At 42.8% G+C, this 25,317-nt stretch overlaps 1 protein-coding gene across 1 annotated transcript in view; it reads right to left on the bottom strand.

Annotated features, from left to right (window-relative positions):
* Positions 1-25,317, bottom strand: part of LOC117344501 (methylenetetrahydrofolate reductase-like) — a 69,321-nt gene that overhangs the window by 6,000 nt on the left and 38,004 nt on the right. Inside the window, exons 4-10 of the mRNA XM_033907261.1 lie at positions 19,455-19,571; positions 18,413-18,606; positions 14,443-15,009; positions 10,952-11,134; positions 5,399-5,497; positions 5,037-5,159; positions 3,258-3,489 (exon numbers count right to left, since the gene is read on the bottom strand). Coding sequence (XP_033763152.1) covers positions 3,262-3,489; positions 5,037-5,159; positions 5,399-5,497; positions 10,952-11,134; positions 14,443-15,009; positions 18,413-18,606; positions 19,455-19,571 — 1,511 coding nt within the window. The 3' untranslated portion in view covers positions 3,258-3,261. The remainder of the gene's footprint in view (positions 1-3,257; positions 3,490-5,036; positions 5,160-5,398; positions 5,498-10,951; positions 11,135-14,442; positions 15,010-18,412; positions 18,607-19,454; positions 19,572-25,317) is intronic.

Genomic DNA, 25,317 nt, shown 5'->3' with positions numbered 1-25,317 from the left:
CAACCTGTGTCTGTCTGTCGTTACAGTACAACCTGTGTCTGTCTGTCGTTACAGTACAACCTGTCTCTCTATAGTAACAGTACAACCTGTGTCTGTCTGTCGTTACAGTACAAGCTGTGTCTCTCTATAGTAACAGTACAACCTGTGTCTGTCTGTCGTTACAGTACAACCTGTGTCTGTCTGTCGTTACAGTATAACCTGTCTCTCTATAGTAACAGTACAACCTGTGTCTGTCTGTCGTTACAGTACAAGCTGTGTCTGTCTCTATAGCTACAGTACAAGCTGTGTCTGTCGTTACAGTACAACCTGTGTCTGTCTCTCTATAGTAACAGTACAACCTCTGTCTGTCTGTCGTTACAGTTAAAGCTGTGTCTGTCTCTATAGTAACAGTACAAGCTGTGTCTGTCTGTCGTTACAGTACAACCTGTGTCTGTCTGTCGTTACAGTACAACCTGTCTCTCTATAGTAACATTACAACCTGTGTCTGTCTGTCGTTACAGTACAAGCTGTGTCTGTCTCTATAGCTACAGTACAAGCTGTGTCTGTCTGTCTGTCGTTACAGTACAACCTGTGTCTGTCTGTCGTTACAGTACAACCTGTCTCTCTATAGTAACATTACAACCTGTGTCTGTCTGTCGTTACAGTACAGGCTGTCTCTCTATAGTAACATTACAACCTGTGTCTGTCTGTCGTTACAGTACAGGCTGTCTCTCTATAGTAACATTACAACCTGTGTCTGTCTGTCGTTACAGTACAAGCTGTGTCTCTCTATAGTAACAGTACAACCTGTGTCTGTCTGTCGTTACAGTACAACCTGTGTCTGTCTCTATAGCTACAGTACAAGCTGTGTCTGTCTGTCTGTCGTTACAATACAAGCTGTGTCTGTCGTTACAGTACAAGCTGTGTCTCTCTATAGTAACAGTACAACCTGTGTCTGTCTGTCGTTACAGTACAGGCTGTCTCTCTATAGTAACATTACAACCTGTGTCTGTCTGTCGTTACAGTACAAGCTGTGTCTCTCTATAGTAACAGTACAAGCTGTGTCTGTCTGTCGTTACAGTACAACCTGTGTCTGTCTCTATAGCTACAGTACAAGCTGTGTCTGTCTGTCTGTCGTTACAATACAAGCTGTGTCTGTCGTTACAGTACAAGCTGTGTCTCTCTATAGTAACAGTACAACCTGTGTCTGTCTGTCGTTACAGTACAACCTGTCTCTCTATAGTAACAGTACAACCTGTGTCTGTCTGTCGTTACAGTACAAGCTGTGTCTGTCTCTATAGCTACAGTACAAGCTGTGTCTGTCTGTCTGTCGTTACAATACAAGCTGTGTCTGTCGTTACAGTACAAGCTGTGTCTCTCTATAGTAACAGTACAACCTGTGTCTGTCTGTTGTTACAGTACAAGCTGTGTCTGTCTCTATAGTTACAGTACAACCTGTGTCTGTCTGTCCGTCGTTACAGTACAGGCTGTGTCTGTCTGTCGTTACAGTACAAGCTGTGTCTCTCTATAGTAACAGTACAAGCTGTGTCTGTCTGTCTGTCGTTACAGTACAAGCTGTGTCTGTCTGTCTGTCGTTACGGTACAAGCTGTGTCTGTCTGTCGTTACAGTACAAGCTGTCTGTCTGTCGTTACAGTACAAGCTGTGTCTGTCTGTCGTTACGGTACAAGCTGTGTCTGTCTCTATAGTTACAGTACAAGCTGTGTCTGTCTGTCGTTACAGTACAAGCTGTGTCTGTCTGTCATACGGTACAAGCTGTGTCTGTCTGTCATTACAGTACAAGCTGTCTGTCTGTCGTTACAGTACAAGCTGTCTGTCTGTCATTACAGTACAAGCTGTGTCTGTCTGTTATACGGTACAAGCTGTGTCTGTCTGTCGTTACAGTACAAGCTGTCTGTCTGTCGTTACAGTACAAGCTGTCTGTCTGTCATTACGGTACAAGCTGTGTCTGTCTGTCGTTACAGTACAAGCTGTGTCTGTCTGTCTGTCGTTACAGTACAAGCTGTGTCTGCCTGTCGTTACAGTACAAGCTGTGTCTGTCTGTCTGTCGTTACAGTACAAGCTGTGTCTGTCTGTCGTTACAGTACAAGCTGTGTCTGTCTGTCGTTACAGTACAAACTGTGTCTGTCTGTCGTTACAGTACAAGCTGTGTCTGTCGTTACGGTACAAGCTGTGTCTGTCTCTATAGTTACAGTACAAGCTGTGTCTGCCTGTCGTTACAGTACAAGCTGTGTCTGTCTGTCATTATGGTACAAGCTGTGTCTGTCTGTCGTTACAGTACAAGCTGTGTCTGTCTGTCGTTACAGTACAAGCTGTGTCTGTCTGTCTGTCGTTACAATACAAGCTGTGTCTGTCTGTTGTTACAGTAGAAGCTGTGTCTGTCTCTATAGTTACAGTACAAGCTGTGTCTGTTTCTATAGTTACAGTACAAGCTGTGTCTGTCTGTCGTTACAGTACAAGCTGTGTCTGTCTATAGTAACAGTACAAGCTGTGTCTGTCTGTCGTTACAGTACAAGCTGTGTCTGTCTGTCGTTACAGTACAAGCTGTGTCTGTCTGTCTGTCGTTACAGTACAAGCTGTGTCTGTCTGTCGTTACGGTACAAGCTGTGTCTGTCTGTCGTTACAGTACAAGCTGTGTCTGTCTGTCGTTACAGTACAAGCTGTCTGTCTATAGTTACAGTACAAGCTGTGTCTGTCTGTCTGTCGTTACAGTACAAGCTGTGTCTGTCTGTCTGTCGTTACAGTACAAGCTGTGTCTGTCTGTCGTTACGGTACAAGCTGTGTCTGTCTGTCGTTACAGTACAAGCTGTGTCTGTCTGTCGTTACAGTACAAGCTGTCTGTCTGTTGTTACAGTACAAGCTGTGTCTGTCTGTCGTTACAGTACAAGCTGTGTCTGTCTGTCGTTACAGTACAAGCTGTCTGTCTGTCATTACAGTACAAGCTGTGTCTGTCATGTAGTAACAGTACAAGCTTGTGTGTCTGTGTGGGTGTTTGTCTGTGTATCTATCTGTATGTCATGTAGTAACAGTACAAGCTTGTGTGTCTGTGTGTCTGTCTGTGTGTCTGTCTGTGTGTGTGTCTGTCTGTGTGTCTGTCTGGGTGTCTGTCTGTGTATCTATCTGTCTGTCATGTAGTAACAGTACAAGCTGTGTCTGTGTGTCTGTCTGTGTCTGACTGTGAGTCTGTATGACCTGTAGTTAGAGTACAAGCTACATCTATCTGTCATTATAGTTCAGACTGTGTCTGTTTTTACAGTACCTCTCTAATGTCCGTTTCCTGTTTCCATGCCAACATCTTCCTGTGAGACCATAGTACTGTCCTGAATCATCTTCTCCACAATTTCCCAGAGACAGGAATCCTTAGGAAACTCATTGTCCACTAAGTTCACCAGGTAGTAATTGTCATGGATCTGGTTGAGCAAGTTGTGTGAGTTTGTCCCAGGTTCATACAGGTTTGCCCAGGTCTCCTTCCATAGTGCAAATGCCTCATCCTGACAGCATTATAAAACATTTGACAAGTAGCTATTAGTGCGTGTAGGTCAATGACTAACTTATACAGTTGTAGGATCGAACAAAGTAACACATGTAATTGCACCAATTTTCAACTTGATGAGACAATATCTAAACTCTGACCAATCAGAAGTCTCCATTATATTTCCATAGTAACTGTTCTAGAAACACTTGATGTCTTAAATAATAGGTATTAATAAGTTACACCACTTGAACAAGTTTGAATAAGATTTATCTATTAAGAACTAATGAGATATTTGCCAGAACACAAAACCTGTGTAGTGACTTGGTTACCACGTTAACCAAAATTTCCTGGAAAAAAAACCAACAACATAAAAATGCCAAGCACATCTACACATTACCCCTAACAGTCCTGTTTAGTTTCATTGAAATTGGTTAAATAACTTCAGAGGAGTAGTCCAGACAAAATATTTCTTATCTTTGTTGCCAATTAAATTCAAAATTAAATATGCACAACTAGGGACAATGGGGAATCTTTAATCAAACTTGAGAAAGATCCATACAGTACTTTCTGAGAAATAGTGGTAACAGGTATGGTTTACAAACAGAAGATGGACAGATATGACAGACTATGAATGAAAAATAATTTGAATAATATTAGCTAGATAAAAATGCTGCTCAAGGAAACAACTATATATCATGGTTTTAAAGTCTTATTATCAAATAGTTAGACATTAATTAGTTGAAAAATATAGGAAATCTCTGAACAAAAATAAAATGCAGAAATAAAGAAAGGGAAATGATCATACCATTTACAAAAGTAGTTTAATGAAAATGTCATTTAGGGAAACACTAATATACTGACACGCATCAGAAACGCTACCTCTAACTTTTTGTTAATACTACATGTATTATCATTTTATTCAAAGCTATTGTTTCATTCATACATGAGGCCCATAAGCTTTAATGGTCACCTTAGATCTAAAATACAGTGTACATACTGATACTTGAAATGGGGCAGCAGGTATTATGCCCTACCTACAGGGCAGGTACAACTAGTTTGGTTTGGTTTATTTGTTTAACACCCTATTATAACAGCCAGCATCATTTAAGGACATGTCTGTTTTGGAGGTGAATGAAAGCCAGACTACCTGGAGAAAAACAACCGACCTACAGTCAGTACCAGGTAACTGCCCCAGGAGGGTTTTGAACTTGCAACCCAGAGGTGGAGGGCTAGTGATAAAGTGTCAGGACACCTTAACCACTCGGCCACTACGACCCCCGTACAACTAGGAACCAAAGGGAACCTACATATAAAGGTTAGGTTATATCCTTGTAGTACTTCTCTAGTGATATAACAAGGATTGTCTACAGATGGACCACAGACGTAGGGAGATTTAAATACCCAACAATTTGATGATGGTGGGCTAAAAACACTTGATTCTTCTAATAATTTGCTATGACACTCATCTAAAGGCTCATGTTGTATGAAATTATTGAACAAGTGTAATAAATTCAATATGACTCTGAAATAAAATCCTTTTTATATCATAAAATGGTCACTTACCTTCCATGTCTTGAAGGCGATCGGGTCTACAACAGTGGGCTGTATGATCTCCTTGCCTGGGAATACTCCCCAGGTTACAGCAATAGGCAGGGTCATGTCACAGTTGGTGTAATCCACATCACCCTATACATACAATATTGTTATTGTTTCTGGCTAAAATATAATCAAGGTTATACATAATTATCATACTGGTTGTCATTAATATCTGATTAAAAGTTTTCATTATTCCTAGAATTCATGGCAGTTTTCATCATTCCATGGGTTGAAGGATTGATGGCAGGTGCTCATTAGGCAAGCCTATATATAAGTCCTCTCCAATATGTACCACATATATGGTTATGCTATAATACCAAATAAATTACCTTGGAATTCACAATGTGATAGTTCACAAGAGGATAGCCTTGAAGAACATCTTTCAGCACAGCTACATTTTTTTCTGAGGTGAAGAATTCCAAGTATGCCTGAAAAACAGCCAACACAATACAACATTAAAGTGTAGATCAGACAGACATCAAGCTAGGGAAATGGTCTTCAGTAGGAACTGTTAACCAATCATATTGGTCTTAATGTCAATAAAATAGGCTTTAAATAAACAACACAGACACTGACACTGAGATGGGGATTACAGGTTGGTTTAAAGAGGACTATACTATTGATCCGAATCCATGGGGAACTACAGTGAGATTTCATTGGGTTTACAGGAGGGACAATAGAGGGTGAAGGCTAAAATAGTTCTATAGGGTCACTAAGAGGGACTACACTGGGTATACAGGGGACTAGGGGGATGGGAGCTACAATAGTTCTATAGTGTCACCAAGAGGGACTACACTGGGTCTACAGGGGAACTATAGGGGGTGGGGGCTACAATAGTTCTATAGTGTCACCAAGAGGGACTACACTGGGTCTACAGGGGACTAGGGGGATGGGGGCTACAATAGTTCTATAGTGTCACCAAGAGGGACTACACTGGGTCTACAGGGGAACTATAGGGGGTGGGGGCTACAATAGTTCTATAGTGTCACCAAGAGGGACTACACTGGGTCTACAGGGGACTAGGGGGATGGGGGCTACAATAGTTCTATAGTGTCACCAAGAGGGACTACACTGGGTCTACAGGGGACTAGGGGGATGGGGGCTACAATAGTTCTATAGTGTCACCAAGAGGGACTACACTGGGTCTACAGGGGACTAGGGGGACCGGGGCTACAATAGTTCTATAGTGTCACCAAGAGGGACTACACTGGGTCTACAGGGGACTAGGGGGACCGGGGCTACAATAGTTCTATAGTGTCACCAAGAGGGACTACACTGGGTCTACAGGGGAACTATAGGGGGTGGGGGCTACAATAGTTCTATAGTGTCACCAAGAGGGACTACACTGAGTCTACAGGGGACTAGGGGGATGGGGGCTACAATAGTTCTATAGTGTCACCAAGAGGGACTACACTGGGTCTACAGGGGACTAGGGGGACCGGGGCTACAATAGTTCTATAGTGTCACCAAGAGGGACTACACTGGGTCTACAGGGGAACTATAGGGGGTGGGGGCTACAATAGTTCTATATAGTGTCACCAAGAGGGACTACACTGGGTCTACAGGGGAACTATAGGGGGTGGGGGCTACAAGTTCTATAGTGTCACCAAGAGGGACTACACTGGGTCTACAGGGGACTAGGGGGATGGGGGCTACAATAGTTCTATAGTGTCACCAAGAGGGACTACACTGGGTCTACAGGGGAACTATAGGGGGTGGGGGCTACAATAGTTCTATAGTGTCACCAAGAGGGACTACACTGGGTCTACAGGGGAACTATAGGGGGATCGGGGCTACAATAGTTCTATAGTGTCACCAAGAGGGACTACACTGGGTCTACAGGGGACTAGGTGGATCGGGGCTACAATAGTTCTATAGTGTCACCAAGAGGGACTACACTGGGTCTACAGGGGACTAGGGGGATGGGGGCTACAATAGTTCTATAGTGTCACCAAGAGGGACTACACTGGGTCTACAGGGGAACTATAGGGGGTGGGGGCTACAATAGTTCTATAGTGTCACCAAGAGGGACTACACTGGGTCTACAGGGGACTAGGGGGATGGGGGCTACAATAGTTCTATAGTGTCACTAAGAGGGACTACACTGGGTCTACAGGGGACTAGGGGGATCGGGGCTACAATAGTTCTATAGTGTCACCAAGAGGGACTACACTGGGTCTACAGGGGAACTATATGGGGTGGGGGCTACAACAGTTCTAGAGTGTCACCAATAGGGACTACACTGGGTCTACAGGGGAACTATAGGGGATGGGGGCTACAATAGTTCTATAGTGTCACCAAGAGGGACTACACTGGGTATACAGGGGAACTATAGGGGGTGGGGGCTACAATAGTTCTATAGTGTCACCAAGAGGGACTACACTGGGTCTACAGGGGAACTATAGGGGGTGGGGGCTACAATAGTTCTATAGTGTCACCAAGAGGGACTACACTGGGTCTACAGGGGACTAGGGGGATGGGGGCTACAATAGTTCTATAGGGTCACTAAGAGGGATTTACACTGGGTCTACAGGGGAACTATAGGGGGTGGGGGCTACAATAGTTCTATAGTGTCACCAAGAGGGACTACACTGGGTCTACAGGGGAACTATAGGGGGTGGGGGCTACAATAGTTCTATATAGGGTCACTAAGAGGGACTACACTGGGTCTACAGGGGACTAGGGGGATGGGGGCTACAATAGTTCTATAGTGTCACCAAGAGGGACTACACTGGGTCTACAGGGGACTAGGGGGATGGGGGCTACAATAGTTCTATAGTGTCACTAAGAGGGACTACACTGGGTATACAGGGGAACTATAGGGGGATGGGGGCTACAATAGTTCTATAGTGTCACCAAGAGGGACTACACTGGGTCTACAGGGGACTAGGGGGTGGGGGCTACAATAGTTCTATAGTATCACCAAGAGGGACTACACTGGGTCTACAGGGGAACTATAGGGGATGGGGGCTACAATAGTTCTATAGTGTCACCAAGAGGGACTACACTGGGTCTACAGGGGAACTATAGGGGGTGAGGGCTACAATAGTTCTATAGTGTCACCAAGAGGGACTACACTGGGTCTACAGGGGAACTATAGGGGGCGGGGGCTACAATAGTTCTATATAGGGTCACTAAGAGGGACTACACTGGGTCTACAGGGGACTAGGGGGATGGGGGCTACAATAGTTCTATAGTGTCACTAAGAGGGACTACACTGGGTATACAGGGGAACTATAGGGGGATGGGGGCTACAATAGTTCTATAGTGTCACCAAGAGGGACTACACTGGGTCTACAGGGGAACTATAGGGGGTGGGGGCTACAATAGTTCTATAGTATCACCAAGAGGGACTACACTGGGTCTACAGGGGAACTATAGGGGATGGGGGCTACAATAGTTCTATAGTGTCACCAAGAGGGACTACACTGGGTATACAGGGGAACTATAGGGGGTGGGGGCTACAATAGTTCTATAGTGTCACCAAGAGGGACTACACTGGGTCTACAGGGGAACTATAGGGGGTGGGGGCTACAATAGTTCTATAGTGTCACCAAGAGGGACTACACTGGGTCTACAGGGGACTAGGGGGATGGGGGCTACAATAGTTCTATAGTGTCACCAAGAGGGACTACACTGGGTCTACAGGGGAACTATAGGGGGTGGGGGCTACAATAGTTCTATAGTGTCACCAAGAGGGACTACACTGGGTCTACAGGGGACTAGGGGGATGGGGGCTACAATAGTTCTATAGTGTCACTAAGAGGGACTACACTGGGTCTACAGGGGACTAGGGGGATCGGGGCTACAATAGTTCTATAGTGTCACCAAGAGGGACTACACTGGGTCTACAGGGGAACTATATGGGGTGGGGGCTACAATAGTTCTATAGTGTCACCAATAGGGACTACACTGGGTCTACAGGGGAACTATAGGGGATGGGGGCTACAATAGTTCTATAGTGTCACCAAGAGGGACTACACTGGGTATACAGGGGAACTATAGGGGGTGGGGGCTACAATAGTTCTATAGTGTCACCAAGAGGGACTACACTGGGTCTACAGGGGAACTATAGGGGGTGGGGGCTACAATAGTTCTATAGTGTCACCAAGAGGGACTACACTGGGTCTACAGGGGACTAGGGGGATGGGGGCTACAATAGTTCTATATAGGGTCACTAAGAGGGATTTACACTGGGTCTACAGGGGAACTATAGGGGGTGGGGGCTACAATAGTTCTATAGTGTCACCAAGAGGGACTACACTGGGTCTACAGGGGAACTATAGGGGGTGGGGGCTACAATAGTTCTATATAGGGTCACTAAGAGGGACTACACTGGGTCTACAGGGGACTAGGGGGATGGGGGCTACAATAGTTCTATAGTGTCACCAAGAGGGACTACACTGGGTCTACAGGGGACTAGGGGGATGGGGGCTACAATAGTTCTATAGTGTCACTAAGAGGGACTACACTGGGTATACAGGGGAACTATAGGGGGATGGGGGCTACAATAGTTCTATAGTGTCACCAAGAGGGACTACACTGGGTCTACAGGGGACTAGGGGGTGGGGGCTACAATAGTTCTATAGTGTCACCAAGAGGGACTACACTGGGTCTACAGGGGAACTATAGGGGATGGGGGCTACAATAGTTCTATAGTGTCACCAAGAGGGACTACACTGGGTCTACAGGGGAACTATAGGGGGTGAGGGCTACAATAGTTCTATAGTGTCACCAAGAGGGACTACACTGGGTCTACAGGGGAACTATAGGGGGTGGGGGCTACAATAGTTCTATATAGGGTCACTAAGAGGGACTACACTGGGTCTACAGGGGACTAGGGGGATGGGGGCTACAATAGTTCTATAGTGTCACTAAGAGGGACTACACTGGGTATACAGGGGAACTATAGGGGGTGGGGGCTACAATAGTTCTATAGTATCACCAAGAGGGACTACACTGGGTCTACAGGGGAACTATAGGGGGATGGGGGCTACAATAGTTCTATAGTGTCACCAAGAGGGACTACACTGGGTATACAGGGGAACTAGGGGGTGGGGGCTACAATAGTTCTACAGTGTCACCAAGAGGGACTACACTGGGTCTACAGGGGAACTATAGGGGGTGGGGGCTACAATAGTTCTATAGTGTCACCAAGAGGGACTACACTGGGTCAACAGGGGACTAGGGGGTGGGGGCTACAATAGTTCTATAGTGTCACCAAGAGGGACTACACTGGGTATACAGGGGACTAGGGGGTGGGGGCTACAATAGTTCTATAGTGTCACCAAGAGGGACTACACTGGGTCTACAGGGGACTAGGGGGATGGGGGCTACAATAGTTCTATTGTGTCACCAAGAGGGACTACACTGGGTCTACAGGGGAACTATAGGGGGATGGGGGCTACAATAGTTCTATAGGGTCACTAAGAGGGACTACACTGGGTCTACAGGGGAACTATAGGGGGTGGGGGCTACAATAGTTCTATAGTGTCACCAAGAGGGACTACACTGGGTCTACAGGGGAACTATAGGGGGTGGGGGCTACAATAGTTCTATAGTGTCACCAAGAGGGACTACACTGGGTCTACAGGGGAACTATAGGGGGTGAGGGCTACAATAGTTCTATAGTGTCACCAAGAGGGACTACACTGGGTCTACAGGGGACTAGGGGTTGGGGGCTACAATAGTTCTATAGTGTCACCAAGAGGGACTACACTGGGTATACAGGGGACTAGGGGGATGGGGGCTACAATAGTTCTATATAGGGTCACTTTACTAACTTAAAACACACCAGGCTTACAGGAGGACTACACTGGGGTCTACAGGGAATAACTGAGACTACAAGAGGTAGTTAAGATTCATTAGGAAGACATACACACCTTTTGGAATATATATCCATTAGGGTCTCCCCATCCAACTTTGGGGTCGGTGGAGGGAGCAGCATTGATGTTTGGCTGGGAGTTGATAGTCAGAACACCTCGTTTGTTGATAGCCGCCAACTTTTCTGTAATCAGATTGGTCTCAGCACTCAGCTCATCATCCTGCCATGGTAGACTTGATACCTGTCATCAAACAGTAAACACCATATTGAACTCTGAACCTTTACAAGTGTGTATAGGTTAAGGAGGGCAGGACTATAATATACCATGTTACTGTACATGTGTTATATATCTATATATTAGTGAACATGTATGATGTCAAGAATGTTACCGTACATGTGTTATATATCTATATTAGTGTACATGTATGATGTCAAGAATGTTACCGTACATGTGTTATATATCTATATTAGTGTACAGTGGACCCGCAATAATCCGGACGTCGATAGTCCGGAAAACTCACAGTCCGGACGGAAATGCACGGGGACGGATTTCCGTAACGTTATTTGTACTCACCAGTCCGGAAATTCGGATTCCGATTCCGGAAGCCCATTTTGGGAACGGAACATACTTTTCATTAGTAAATTTCCCTCAATAATCCGGACGATTTTTTCACCACGAGGAGAAAACAAGAGATCCCAGAGGGATCTTGGCGCCCACCATTGAATGATCTTCATAGGTTCCATGTCAGATTGATCTTTTCTCTACTTTTCCTCTAAGTCTTACTAATCTGTGCAAATTGAGACACCCCTCCAGTACTTTTCAAATAAGGGAATCCTAGCTATATAAGAAATTTGAGATTTAAAGATGGCTGCTTGTTTGCCAGGTTGTTTTCAGGACAGACTGGTCAAAAAATGCAACACAAGGGACCAAGGGGAACCTACTTATGAAATTTGAGAAAGATCCCTTCAGTACTTTCTCAAAAATAGTGATAACAAACATCAATTGTCAAAATCCAAGTGGCTGCCTGTCAGCCATGTTGTTTTCAAATTGGTCTCAAAACGCATTAAGCATAACTAGGCACCAAGGGAAACTTACATATGAAATTTCAGAAAGATCCATTCAGTACTTTCTCAGAAATAGTGATAACAAACTTCAATTGTCAAAATCCAAGATGGCTGCCTGTCGGCCATGTTGTTTTCTGATTGATCTCAAAACGCAATATGCATAACTAGGCACCAAGGGAAAATTACATATGAAATTTCAGTAAGATCCATTCAGTACATTCTCAGAAATAGCGATAACAAACTTCAATTGTCAAAATCCAAGATGGCTGCCTGTCGGCCATGTTGTTATCCGATTGGTCTCAAAACGCAACATGCATAACTAGGCACCAAGGGGAACCTGCATATGAAATTTGAGAAAGATCCATTCAGTACTTTCTCAGAAATAGTGATAACAAACATCAATTGTCAAAATCCAAGATGGCTGCCTGTCGGCCATGTTGTTTTCAGATTGGTCTCAAAACGCAATAAGCATAACTAGGCACCGGGGAAACTTACATATGAAATTTCAGAAAGATCCATTCAGTACTTTTTCAGAAATAGTGATAACAAACTTCAATTGTCAAAATCCAAGATGGCTGCCTGTCAGCCATGTTGTTTTCTGATTGGTCTCAAAACGCAATATGCATAACTAGGCACCAAGGGAAACCTACATAATAAATTTCAGAAAGATCCCCTATATACTTTCTCAGAAATAGTGATAACAAACTTAAATTGTCAAAATTCAAGATGGCTGCCTGTCGGCCATGTTGTTTTCTGATTGGTCTCAAAACGCAATATGCATAACTAGGCACCAAGAGAAAATTACATATGAAATTTCAGTAAGATCCATTCAGTACATTCTCAGAAATAGCGATAACAAACTTCAATTGTCAAAATCCAAGATGGCTGCCTGTCGGCCATGTTGTTTTCTTATTGGTCTCAAAACGCAATATGCATAACTAGGCACCAAGGGGAACCTACATATGAAATTTGAGAAAGATCCCTTCAGTCCTTTCTCAGAAATAGCGATAACAAACTTCAATTGTCAAAATCCAAGATGGCTGCCTGTCGGCCATGTTGTTTTCTGATTGGTCTCAAAACACGATATGCATAACTAGGCACCAAGGGGAACCTACATATGAAATTTGAGAAAGATCCCTTCAGTACTTTCTCAGAAATAGCGATAACAAGAATTGTTTACGGACGGAGGGACGGACGGAGGGACAGACGGAGGGACGGACGGACGGACGACGGACCACGGACGCAGGGCGATTTGAATAGCCCACCATCTGATGATGGTGGGCTAAAAAATGTCGGGGCAAGTCACCCGTGTCGACAGCTGTACAGACTATCGCTTGACACTGTGCATAGTCATAGCTACCGCTGCCAGGTCATAGCCCCGGGTGTTTACCTGTGTTACATGTGTAGCTTTTGTTTTTATAACGGTACATTGCTTTTTCTCTACGACCTAAATGTTACAGAATTTATGCACAAACATACAGTACGTGATACGATAATTAATCAATCTCAAATACATGTAATAAATTTATGATCGGTAATTAACATCATTAACACTTGTATTGGGTAAACACGGATATCGGCTTTGTAACACCGTTACGTGAAACGACGGCTCATTGAAAGATGCATGTTATAAATTACATACACATTTACGTATTCAGCAGTGATCACAAGAACTGGGTTGATTACACACAAATTAGTCAATAGTCGTCTGATACTTAACTTAGCGTCACATTGTTAAGTGAATACGGGTTTAATAATTATCGGACATCTTGGGTAGTTCTCGCTGGTGTCGCGTACTTTTAAATAGATAGCTTGGGGTTTCTGGTACGTAAAAATCATAAAAAAACATGGACTGACGGTAAGTTGTATAATCCGGGTCTTTTATTTAAGGTATTGTTCTACTTGTTTGTGAACCTCCGGGACGTGACACATGTGTGTTGTTTGTAGGTCACATATGCCTGCTATAAATAAAACAACTTTCACTTTACATGTTCTTTTAAAAACATAGTTTATTTTTTACTTTCTACAAAACAAAACAAGAATCATATCAGAAACATAAGTATATTTATTGTTAAAAAGTCTGACAATTAGACGTGTTTATGAAACGTCCCGGATTGTATATAATCAAGGGAGATAACTCTTACACGACAATTTTTTTGACCTGGTAGATGAAATTCGGCAGTCCGGAAAACTCGTAATCCGGACGGTTTGGATTGGGAACGAAGGTGTTCGGATTATCGAGGGTCCACTGTACATGTATGATGTCAAGAATGTTACCGTACATGTGTTATATATCTATATTAGTGTACATGTATGATGTCACGAATGTTACTGTACATGTGTTATAAATCTAAATTAAGTTAAATTAAGTTAAGTTATAACAGTGAATGGTTGATTATATAAATGTTACAATGATGCCAAAAAGGTTGCTAACATTTTCAGTGGATTGATTAGTGCTGTACACACACTCTGTAACACTGTTACCTTGACACCCCCACTGTTTGGCTGGCCTGTGATGTAATGGTAGAAAACATCCCAAACATCCTGCTCACAACTCAAATCATCTCCCCACATCTTCAGCAGCGACTCTCTGGATGACCGATTCTTCAGGTAAAATAAGTAGTAGTCTGTCAAGTCACCAAAGGAAGCTGCAGAGGAGTTACCCCAACGACCATTGGGGAATTCGTCCCAGTTTGAAGTGCGGTGGACATAGCTATTGGGTCGGCATCTCCAGAATATTGGTCGAACATCTTCCCGACATCGCATGTGATTTGCTGTAACTTTGAATGGCAGTGCTCTCTGTGGATCTTCCTTCCACATTCCTAGTCTCTTGAGAATTTCTATGGTGGCCACTTCTCTGTTGAGTGTGTAAATATGTAGACCATACACTTCCCCACTATTGAGGAGGTCCCTGCTCATCTGTACTGCCTGTTCCACACCATAATTACGAATAGCTTCATCATTGTCTTTAATTGGCTCAATGGTGTCAATAATCTCTTGGGGAACTTCTAACCTTGACAGTTTCACAATGTGACGTAGAGATTGGTATGCCTGCCAGAAAGAATATCAAAATAAAACTATGTGTATATCTTATTTTATTTGGCATTTTGGACTTCAACAAGAGGCCCATGGGGCCTGTATCGCTCACCTGGTTGGATTAGACCAAATGTCAAAATAATGTTCATATTCAATTTGTTTTATTTGTAAATCTCTAACAATGCTATATATGGTTATAGTGTGGGAATCCGAACTGCTTTAAAGATTAATGAAGTCCAGAATCTCTTAGGTCTCAAAGACCTCAAGAATTGTTTTTAGAACATGCATGCATTCATCACTTTATGACTAGTAGCAATTTAAAGGAATTACCTCAATTTCCCCTATTGGGCCCCCACCCTTTTGGCCCCTCGGGGGTCAGAGTCACCAATTATGCAAAATCTGTTCGCCTTCCCCCAAGGATGTTTCTGACTACATTGGGTTCAAATCCATTCATAACTTTATGACTAGTAGCGATTTAAAGGAATTACCTCTATTTCCCCTATTGGGCCCCGCCCCTTTGGCCCCTTTGTGGTCAGAGTCAGCATTTATATAAAATCTATTCCCCTTCCCCTAAGGATGTTTCTGACCAAATTGGGTTCAAATCCATTCATAACTTTATGACTAGTAGCGATTTAAAGGAATTACCTCTATTTCCCCTATTGGGCCCCGCTCCTTTGGCCCCTCGAGGGTCAGAGTCACCATTTATGCAAAATCTGTTCCCCTTCCCCCAAGGATATTTCTGACTAAATTTGGTTCAAATCCATTCATAACTTTATGACTAGTAGCGATTCAAAGGAATTACCTCTATTTCCCCTATTGGGCCCCGCCCCTTTGGCCCCTCTGGGGTCAGAGTCACCATTTATGCAAAATCTGTTCCCCTTCCCCAAAGGAAGTTTCTGACCAAATTGGGTTCAAATCCATTCATAACTAAATAACTAGTAGCGATTTAAAGGAATTACCTCCATTTCCCATATTGGGCCCCGCCCCTTTGGCCCCTCGGGGGTCAGAGCCACCATTTATGCAAAATCTGTTCCCCTTCCCCCAAGGATGTTTCTGACTACATTGGGTTCAAATCCATTCATAACTTTATGACTAGTAGCGATTTAAAGGAATTACCTCTATTTCCCCTATTGGGCCCCGCCCCTTTGGCCCCTCGGGGGTCAGAGTCACCATTTATGCAAAATCTGTTCCCCTTCCCCCAAGGATGTTTCAGACCAAATTGGGTTCAAATCCATTCATAACTTAATAACTAGTAGCGATTTAAATGAATTACCTCCATTTCCCATATTGGGCCCCGCCCCTTTGGCCCCACTATAGTACTTATGTTAACTTTGATTTAATTTATCTTAAATCCCTCCCCGATTAACAGCCAGTGTTATTGTCAGAGATTCACACTGTCCTTGACCTTGATCTTTTACCTGGCTAGCTGGGACACATACCTGTATGGGGAGGACTCCCGGCTAGCTGGGACACATACCTGTATAGAAGGACTCCTGGCTAGCTGGGACACATACCTGTATAGGGAGGACTCCTGGCTAGCTGGGACACATACCTGTATAGGGAGGACGCCTGGCTAGCTGGGACACATACCTGTATGGGGAGGACTCCTGGCTAGCTGGGACACATACCTGTATAGGGAGGACTCCTGGCTAGCTGGGACACATACCTGTATAGGGAGGACTCCTGGCTAGCTGGGACACATACCTGTATAGGGAGGACTCCTGGCTAGCTGGGACACATATACCTGTATAGGGAGGACTCCTGGCTAGCTGGGACACATACCTGTATGGGGAGGACTCCTGGCTAGCTGGGACACATACCTGTATGGGGAGGACTCCTGGCTAGCTGGGACACATACCTGTGTGGGGAGGACTCCTGGCTACCTGGAACACATACCTGTATAGGGAGGACTCCTGGCTAGCTGGGACACATACCTATATAGGGAGGACTCCTTGCTAGCTGGGACACATACCTGTATGGGGAGGACTCCTGGCTAGCTGGGACACATACCTGTATGGGGAGGACTCCTGGCTAGCTGGGACACATACCTGTATAGGGAGGACTCCTGGCTAGCTGGAACACATACCTGTATAGGAGGACTCCTGGCTAGCTGGGACACATACCTGTATAGGAGGACTCCTGGCTAGCTGGGACACATACCTGTATAGGGAGGACTCCTGGCTAGCTGGGACACATACTTGTATAGGGAGGACTCCTGGCTAGCTGGGACACATACCTGTGTAGGGAGGACTCCTGGCTAGCTGGGACACATACCTGTATGGGGAGGACTCCTGGCTAGCTGGGACACATACCTGTATGGTAGCACACCACAGTAAGACAGCCTGGCCATGGGCAATTTTTTTGTTAAGCAAATAACTCCTGTATTATGATATGTATAAAAAATGAAAAAATAAATGTACACTATAATTGGTATATCCAGTCTGAAGTAGTACATACAGGCTTCACATTTATTAAAACAAAAATCAATAAATTGGTTCCGGATTTTAAATATCCGGATTTTCCGAACGTGTGTTTACACAGGAAATTTAGTTTGGCCTACAGCGCAAAATGGAAGCCCACAGAAAAGGTAAGATAGCGGAAAAACTTAATTTACAACATATGTCCAAACAAGATTAATTCTGTCTTTGGGATAGAGATATTTAATTTTAAATAGGTTTCAGAAAAAAAATTGTGTAGAGAATTGTGCCATTTTGGGTCAAATATCATAATATTTTGCAATTTTTGAGAATTTTTTAAGCTGTTACCATGGTATTCACAGCTCTAAAAATCACAGAAAATATCAGTTTACTTATCCTTCAGAGCTCTATTAAAATTGCAAATGTTGTACAGATTTCAAATATATATACTTTATTAGAGGTTATATGTAAGGTTAACTGGCAATGTTTACATATCTAAAGCATGTGCCATATTTTTCAGAATTTGGCATTTTTACTGTACACTGCTACCTATGGGGAGGACTCCTGGCTAGCTGGGACACATACCTGTATAGGGAGGACTCCTAGCTAGCTGGGACACATACCTGTATAGGGAGGACTCCTGGCTAGCTGGGACACATACCTGTATAGGGAGGACTCCTAGCTAGCTGGGACACATACCTGTATAGGGAGGACTCCTGGCTAGCTGGGACACATACCTGTATGGGGAGGACTCCTGGCTAGCTGGGACACATACCTGTATAGGAGGACTCCTGGCTAGCTGGGACACATACCTGTATAGGGAGGACTCCTGGCTAGCTGGGACACATACCTGTATGGGGAGGACTCCTGGCTAGCTGGGACACATACCTGTATGGGGAGGACTCCTGGCTAACTGGAACACATACCTGTATAGGAGGACTCCTGGCTAGCTGGGACACATACCTGTATAGGGAGGACTCCTGGCTAGCTGGGACACATACCTGTATGGGGAGGACTCCTGGGATGATTGGACAGTTGATTCCAATGTTTCTACAGTCCTTGACAAACTGTAAGAAGGTTGAGGCCTTAAAGAACAGCTGTGTGATTATGAAATCTGCCCCAGCATCCACCTTGGCTTTCAGATGACGTAAATCCTCCTGGTATGAAGTACACTCTGGATGGCCCGTGGGGTAACCTGTCAAATTAACATATGGTTATCAAAGTTTATTTATATAGTGATGTATATTTACTATTATTTTCCAGCACATTATTACAGTATTCATATTCAAACAAGCATTCTAAGAGTATTAATATTGCGAAATCAATACACATGTCCCCAACCAACCCCAGATAAAAATAGTAACAGTGACCTTGACCTTGACCCAAAAACCCTAAACCTTCTGTAGCTACTCATACTAAAGTGCTGACTAAAGGGCTGACAGACAGACAGACAGACAGACAGACAGATTTATAGAATTTGCTAAAATTTTTCTTATTCAGCCCAACACCTCTCTGGTCTCAGGGGAGCCACAGCCTCCATCTATATATGTCACTGGATATTCTTTGTCCATAATACTCCAAAACAAATTTGATAAAAAAAAACATTCTGTAGTTCAGGACTAGTAGCAATCCATGATTTACCCCAATTTCACTTATTGGACCCCGCCCCTGTGGCCCCAAAGCTGCCACATACTCTGTACAACATTGGACCCATTGACCTATTGACTGCTCCTTACCAAATCTCATGAAAACCCATTCAGGCATTCGTTAGTACTAGTAGTGATTTAAAGGGAAATGTTGACGGATGGATCAACGGACAATGGATGCTGTGCTATGACATAAACTCACCGGCCCTTTATGCCAGGTGGTCAAGCTCATAGAAGTCCTGTGACTTGACTAGATATAAAACACATAGATTGTGGAACCTACTTCTAATGTTTGTGTATGTCTTTTCCATTCTCAGTTAATTCTAAGAAATATTAAGCACTAATGATTGTTTCATCTTTAAATCCACTACAGTATTACATTTGGCTTTATACATACCAGCTACACAAATGGAGAAATCATCACCATGCTCTTGTTTGATCAGTCGAACCATGTCTGTGGCATAGTTATAGCCGTCGTCCTGGTGTGTCCACGAATCTCCACCATCTGGTGGGTCTGAAAAACAGCACTAAATATACTATACCCAGAAAAGTTAATTAAGAACTGTCATCCAGGGCATAACTTTTATACTGGTGTGAGCTCTAAACGTCTCAACTTATCAGCAGGCTTAAATAATTAGTCAGGATCAATGGAGGTTAATATTATTGCAGTTGTACCAGCTATATCAAAACAGTTGTACTAATAATATTGTAACAGTTGTACTAATCATAACAATATTGTAACAGTTGTACTAACTATATTGTTGTAGCGGGGGATGTTCCTGTATGTATTTTGTCAGGGTAAGCTGAATAGTTAAGCTTGTCTCTATGTTGTGTATTGTGTGTGTGTACCTGTCACTGTGACCCTTGTTGTACTCTATTCACGTGCCCTGTCTGTATTGATGTTGTTGTCGTGTAGTTGTTTCTTGCTTTCTCGTGAGAGTCCGTCTTACTCGTATACCTCTGTGAGTCCTGTGTTGTGATTGGTTGTTTAGTTTCGTATTGGGTGATAAATTTAGGGTTTTACTTGTAGACTGGGCAGTCTGACAGATTGAGTTCCTGCGTGCTGTCACTTTCTTGTCCAAGGTATTTATAGTTAGGTTAGGTTTTAGGTATATAACGTTAGGAGTGGGCCGGGATGGGTTTAGTTTCGTAGGTATTGTCGGGTATGGGGGGTCGGTTGTAGAATGTAGTATTATTGGTTGGCTAGGCCTAGGCTTATTGTCTCTGTTAATGTGTTAATTGTTGTAAATATTTATGTTATTCCTAACAAGGGCCCAATGGGCCCAAATCGCTCACCTGCAATGCAGTGATCTTTTCATATATGGATCCTGCAGTTATTTGAAAGCATGCTACAGGACCAATATAATGTCTCTCTGCACTTTGGCTTTTCACTAAAAGTCATTTAAAGATTTAAGCATACTTGATCGACGTGACCTTGAATGAAGGTCAAGGTCATTCATTTGAACAAACTTGGTAGCCCTTCACCCCAGCATGCTACAGACCCAATATCAACTCCCTGGGACTCTTGGTTATTGAGAAGAAGTCGTTTAAAGATTTTAGCCTTTTTGACTCCTGTGACCTTGAATGAAAGTCAAGGTCATTCATTTGAACAAACTTGGTAGCCCTTCACCCCAGCATGCTACAGACCAAATATTAGGTCTCTGGGACTCTCGGTTATTGAGAAGAAGTCGTTTAAAGATTTTAGCCTTTTTGACTCCTGTGACCTTGAATGAAAGTCAAGGTCATTCATTTGAACAAACTTGGTAGCTCTTTACCCCAGCATGCTACAGGCCAAATATTAGGTCTCTGGGACTGTTGGTTATCGAGAAGAAGTCGTTTAAAGATTTTAGCCTTTTTGGCCCCTGTGACCTTGAATGAAGGTCAAGGCCATTCATTTGAACAAACTAGGTAGCCCTTCATCCCAGCATGCTACAGACCCAATATCAACTCCCTGGGACTCTTGGTTATTGAGAAGAAGTCGTTTGAAGATTTTAGCCTTTTTGACCCCTGTGACCTTGAATGAAAGTCAAGGTCATTCATTTGAACAAACTTGGTAGCCCTTCACCCCAGCATGCTACAGGCCAAATATTAGGTCTCTGGGACTCTTGGTTATTGAGAAGAAGTCGTTTAAAGATTTTAGCCTTTTTGACTCCTGTGACCTTGAATGAAAGTCAAGGTCATTCATTTGAACAAACTTGGTAGCCCTTTACCCCAGCATGCTACAGATCCAATATCAACTCCCTGAGACTCTTGGTTATTGAGAAGAAGTCGTTTAAAGATTTTAGCCTTTTTGACTCCTGTGACCTTGAATGAAAGTCAAGGTCCTTCATTTGAACAAACTTGGGAGCCCTTCACCCCAGCATGCTACAGGCCAAATATTAGGCCTCTGGGACTCTTGGTTATTGAGAAGAAGTCGTTTAAAGATTTTAGCCTTTTTGACTCCTGTGACCTTGAATGACGGTCAAGGTCATTCATTTGAACAAACTTGGTAGCCCTTCACCCCAGCATGCTACAGACCCAATATCAACTCCCTGGGACTCTTGGTTATTGAGAAGAAGTCGTTTAAAGATTTTAGCCTTTTTGACCCCTGTGACCTTGAATGAAAGTCAAGGTCATTCATTTGAACAAACTTGGTAGCCCTTCACCCCAGCATGCTACAGACCCAATATCAACTCCCTGGGACTCTTGGTTATTGAGAAGAAGTCGTTTAAAGATTTTAGCCTTTTTGACTCCTGTGACCTTGAATGAAAGTCAAGGTCATTCATTTGAACAAACTTGGTAGCCCTTTACCCCAGCATGCTACAGATCCAATATCAACTCCCTGAGACTCTTGGTTATTGAGAAGAAGTCGTTTAAAGATTTTAGCCTTTTTGACTCCTGTGACCTTGAATGAAAGTCAAGGTCCTTCATTTGAACAAACTTGGGAGCCCTTCACCCCAGCATGCTACAGGCCAAATATTAGGCCTCTGGGACTCTTGGTTATTGAGAAGAAGTCGTTTAAAGATTTTAGCCTTTTTGACTCCTGTGACCTTGAATGACGGTCAAGGTCATTCATTTGAACAAACTTGGTAGCCCTTCACCCCAGCATGCTACAGACCCAATATCAACTCCCTGGGACTCTTGGTTATTGAGAAGAAGTCGTTTAAAGATTTTAGCCTTTTTGACTCCTGTGACCTTGAATGAAAGTCAAGGTCATTCATTTGAACAAACTTGGTAGCCCTTCACCCCAGCATGCTACAGACCCAATATCAAGTCCCTGGGTCTTTTGGCTATTTAGAAGAAGTCGTCTAATTTTTTTTTAGCCTTTTTGACTCCTGTGACCTTGAATGAAAGTCAAGGTCATTCATTTGAACAAACTTGGTAGCCCTTTACCCCAGCATGCTACAGACCCAATATCAACTCCCTGGGACTGTTGGTTGTTGAGAAGAAGTCGTTTGAAGATTTTAGCCTTTTTGACTCCTGTGACCTTGAATGAAGGTCAAGGTCATTCATTTGAACAAACTTGGTAGCCCTTCACCCCAGCATGCTACAGGCCCAATATTAGGTCTCTAGACCTTTTGGTTATTGAGAAGAAGTTGCTTGAATGGAAAGTTGACGCCGGCCGGACGGCCGGACGGACGGACGACGGACGGACGACGGACGCCGCGCCACGGCATAAGCTCACTTGCCCTTCGGGCAGGTGAGCTAATAAATTGTTAATTGTTATTCAAGTGTCTGTTCTTCCTCTCCTCAACAAACAAGTACATAATAACCAATCGAACCTGGGTTGCATCGGTACACAGGGGCGAGTCAGGTGCTGTTTACATACATAAACCGGGCCCAACACGCTCCTGTTACATTGTTACAGTTGTACTAACTATATTGTTACAGTTGTACTAACTATATTGTTACAGTTGTACAAACTATATTGTAACAGTTGTACTAACTATATTGTTACAGTTGTACTAACTATATTGTAACAGTTGTACTAACTATATTGTAACAGTTGTACTAACTATATTGTTACAGTTGTACTAACTAGATTGTAACAGTTGTACTAACTATATTGTTACAGTTGTACTAACTATATTGTAACAGTTGTACTAACTATATTGTTACAGCTGTACTAACTATATTGTTACAGTTGTACTAACTATATTGTCACAGTTGTACTAACTATATTGTTACAGTTGTACTAACTATATTGTAACAGTTGTACTAACTATATTGTTACAGTTGTACTAACTATATTGTAACAGTTGTACTAACTATATTGTTACAGCTGTACTAACTATATTGTTACAGTTGTACAAACTATATTGTTACAGTTGTACTAACTATATTGTTACAGTTGTACTAACTATATTGTAACAGTTGTACTAACTATATTGTTACAGTTGTACAAACTATATTGTTACAGTTGTACAAACTATATTGTTACAGTTGTACTAACTATATTGTAACAGTTGTACAAACTATATTGTTACAGTTGTACTAACTATATTGTTACAGCTGTACTAACTATATTGTTACAGTTGTACGAACTATATTGTAACAGTTGTACTAACTATATTGTTACAGCTGTACTAACTATATTGTTACAGTTGTACTAACTATATTGTCACAGTTGTACTAACTATATTGTTACAGTTGTACTAACTATATTGTAACAGTTGTACTAACTATATTGTTACAGTTGTACTAACTATATTGTTACAGTTGTACTAACTATATTGTTACAGTTGTACTAACTATATTGTTACAGCTGTACTAACTATATTGTAACAGTTGTACTAACTATATTGTAACAGTTGTACTAACTTTATTGTTACAGTTGTACTAACTATATTGTAACAGTTGTACTAACTATATTGTCACAGTTGTACTAACTATATTGTCACAGTTGTACTAACTATATTGTCACAGTTGTACTAACTATATTGTAACAGTTGTACGAACTATATTGTAACAGTTGTACTAACTAAATTGTAACAGTTGTACTAACTATATTGTTACAGTTGTACTAACTATATTGTTACAGCTGTACTAACTATATTGTTACAGTTGTACTAACTATATTGTTACAGTTGTACTAACTATATTGTTACAGTTGTACTAACTATATTGTTACAGTTGTACTAACTATATTGTCACAGTTGTACTAACTATATTGTAACAGTTGTACTAACTATATTGTTACAGTTGTACTAACTATATTGTTACAGTTGTACTAACTATATTGTAACAGTTGTACTAACTATATTGTTACAGTTGCAGTTGTACTAACTATATTGTTACAGTTGTACAAACTAGATTGTAACAGTTGTACTAACTATATTGTAACAGTTGTACTAACTATATTGTTACAGCTGTACTAACTATATAGTTACAGTTGTACTTACTATATTGTTACAGCTGTACTAACTATATTGTTACAGTTGTACTAACTATATTGTTACAGTTGTACTAACTATATTGTTACAGTTGTACTTACTATATTGTTACAGCTGTACTAACTATATTGTTACAGTTGTACTAACTAGTACGACTACAGTGTCAGTCAGTAGGACTACAGTGTAAGTCAGTAGGACTACAGTGTTAGTCAGTAGGACCACAGTGTAAGTCAGTAGGACCAGTGTCAGTCAGTAGGACCACAGTGTCAGTCAGTAGGACCACAGTGTAAGTCAGTAGGACCACAGTGTCAGTCAGTAGGACCACAGTGTCAGTCAGTAGGACCACAGTGTAAGTCAGTAGGACCACAGTGTAAGTCAGTAGGACCACAGTGTCAGTCAGTAGGACCACAGTGTCAGTCAGTAGGACCACAGTGTAAGTCAGTAGGACCACAGTGTCAGTCAGTAGGACTACAGTGTAAGTCAGTAGGACTACAGTGTCAGTCAGTAGGACCACAGTGTCAGTCAGTAGGACCACAGTGTCAGTCAGTAGGACCACAGTGTCAGTCAGTAGGACCACAGTGTCAGTCAGTAGGACCACAGTGTCAGTCAGTAGGACCACAGTGTCAGTCAGTAGGACCACAGTGTCAGTCAGTAGGACCACAGTGTCAGTCAGTAGGACCAGTGTCAGTCAGTAGGACCACAGTGTCAGTCAGTAGGACCAGTGTCAGTCAGTAGGACCACAGTGTCAGTCAGTAGGACCACAGTGTCAGTCAGTAGGACCACAGTGTAAGTCAGTAGGACTACAGTGTAAGTCAGTAGGACTACAGTGTCAGTCAGTAGGACCACAGTGTAAGTCAGTAGGACTACAGTGTAAGTCAGTAGGACCAC

This window comes from Pecten maximus, chromosome 16 (assembly GCF_902652985.1).
Source record: "Pecten maximus chromosome 16, xPecMax1.1, whole genome shotgun sequence".
NCBI lineage: Eukaryota > Metazoa > Mollusca > Bivalvia > Pectinida > Pectinidae > Pecten > Pecten maximus.
This window is presented reverse-complemented; position numbering and strand designations above follow the sequence as displayed.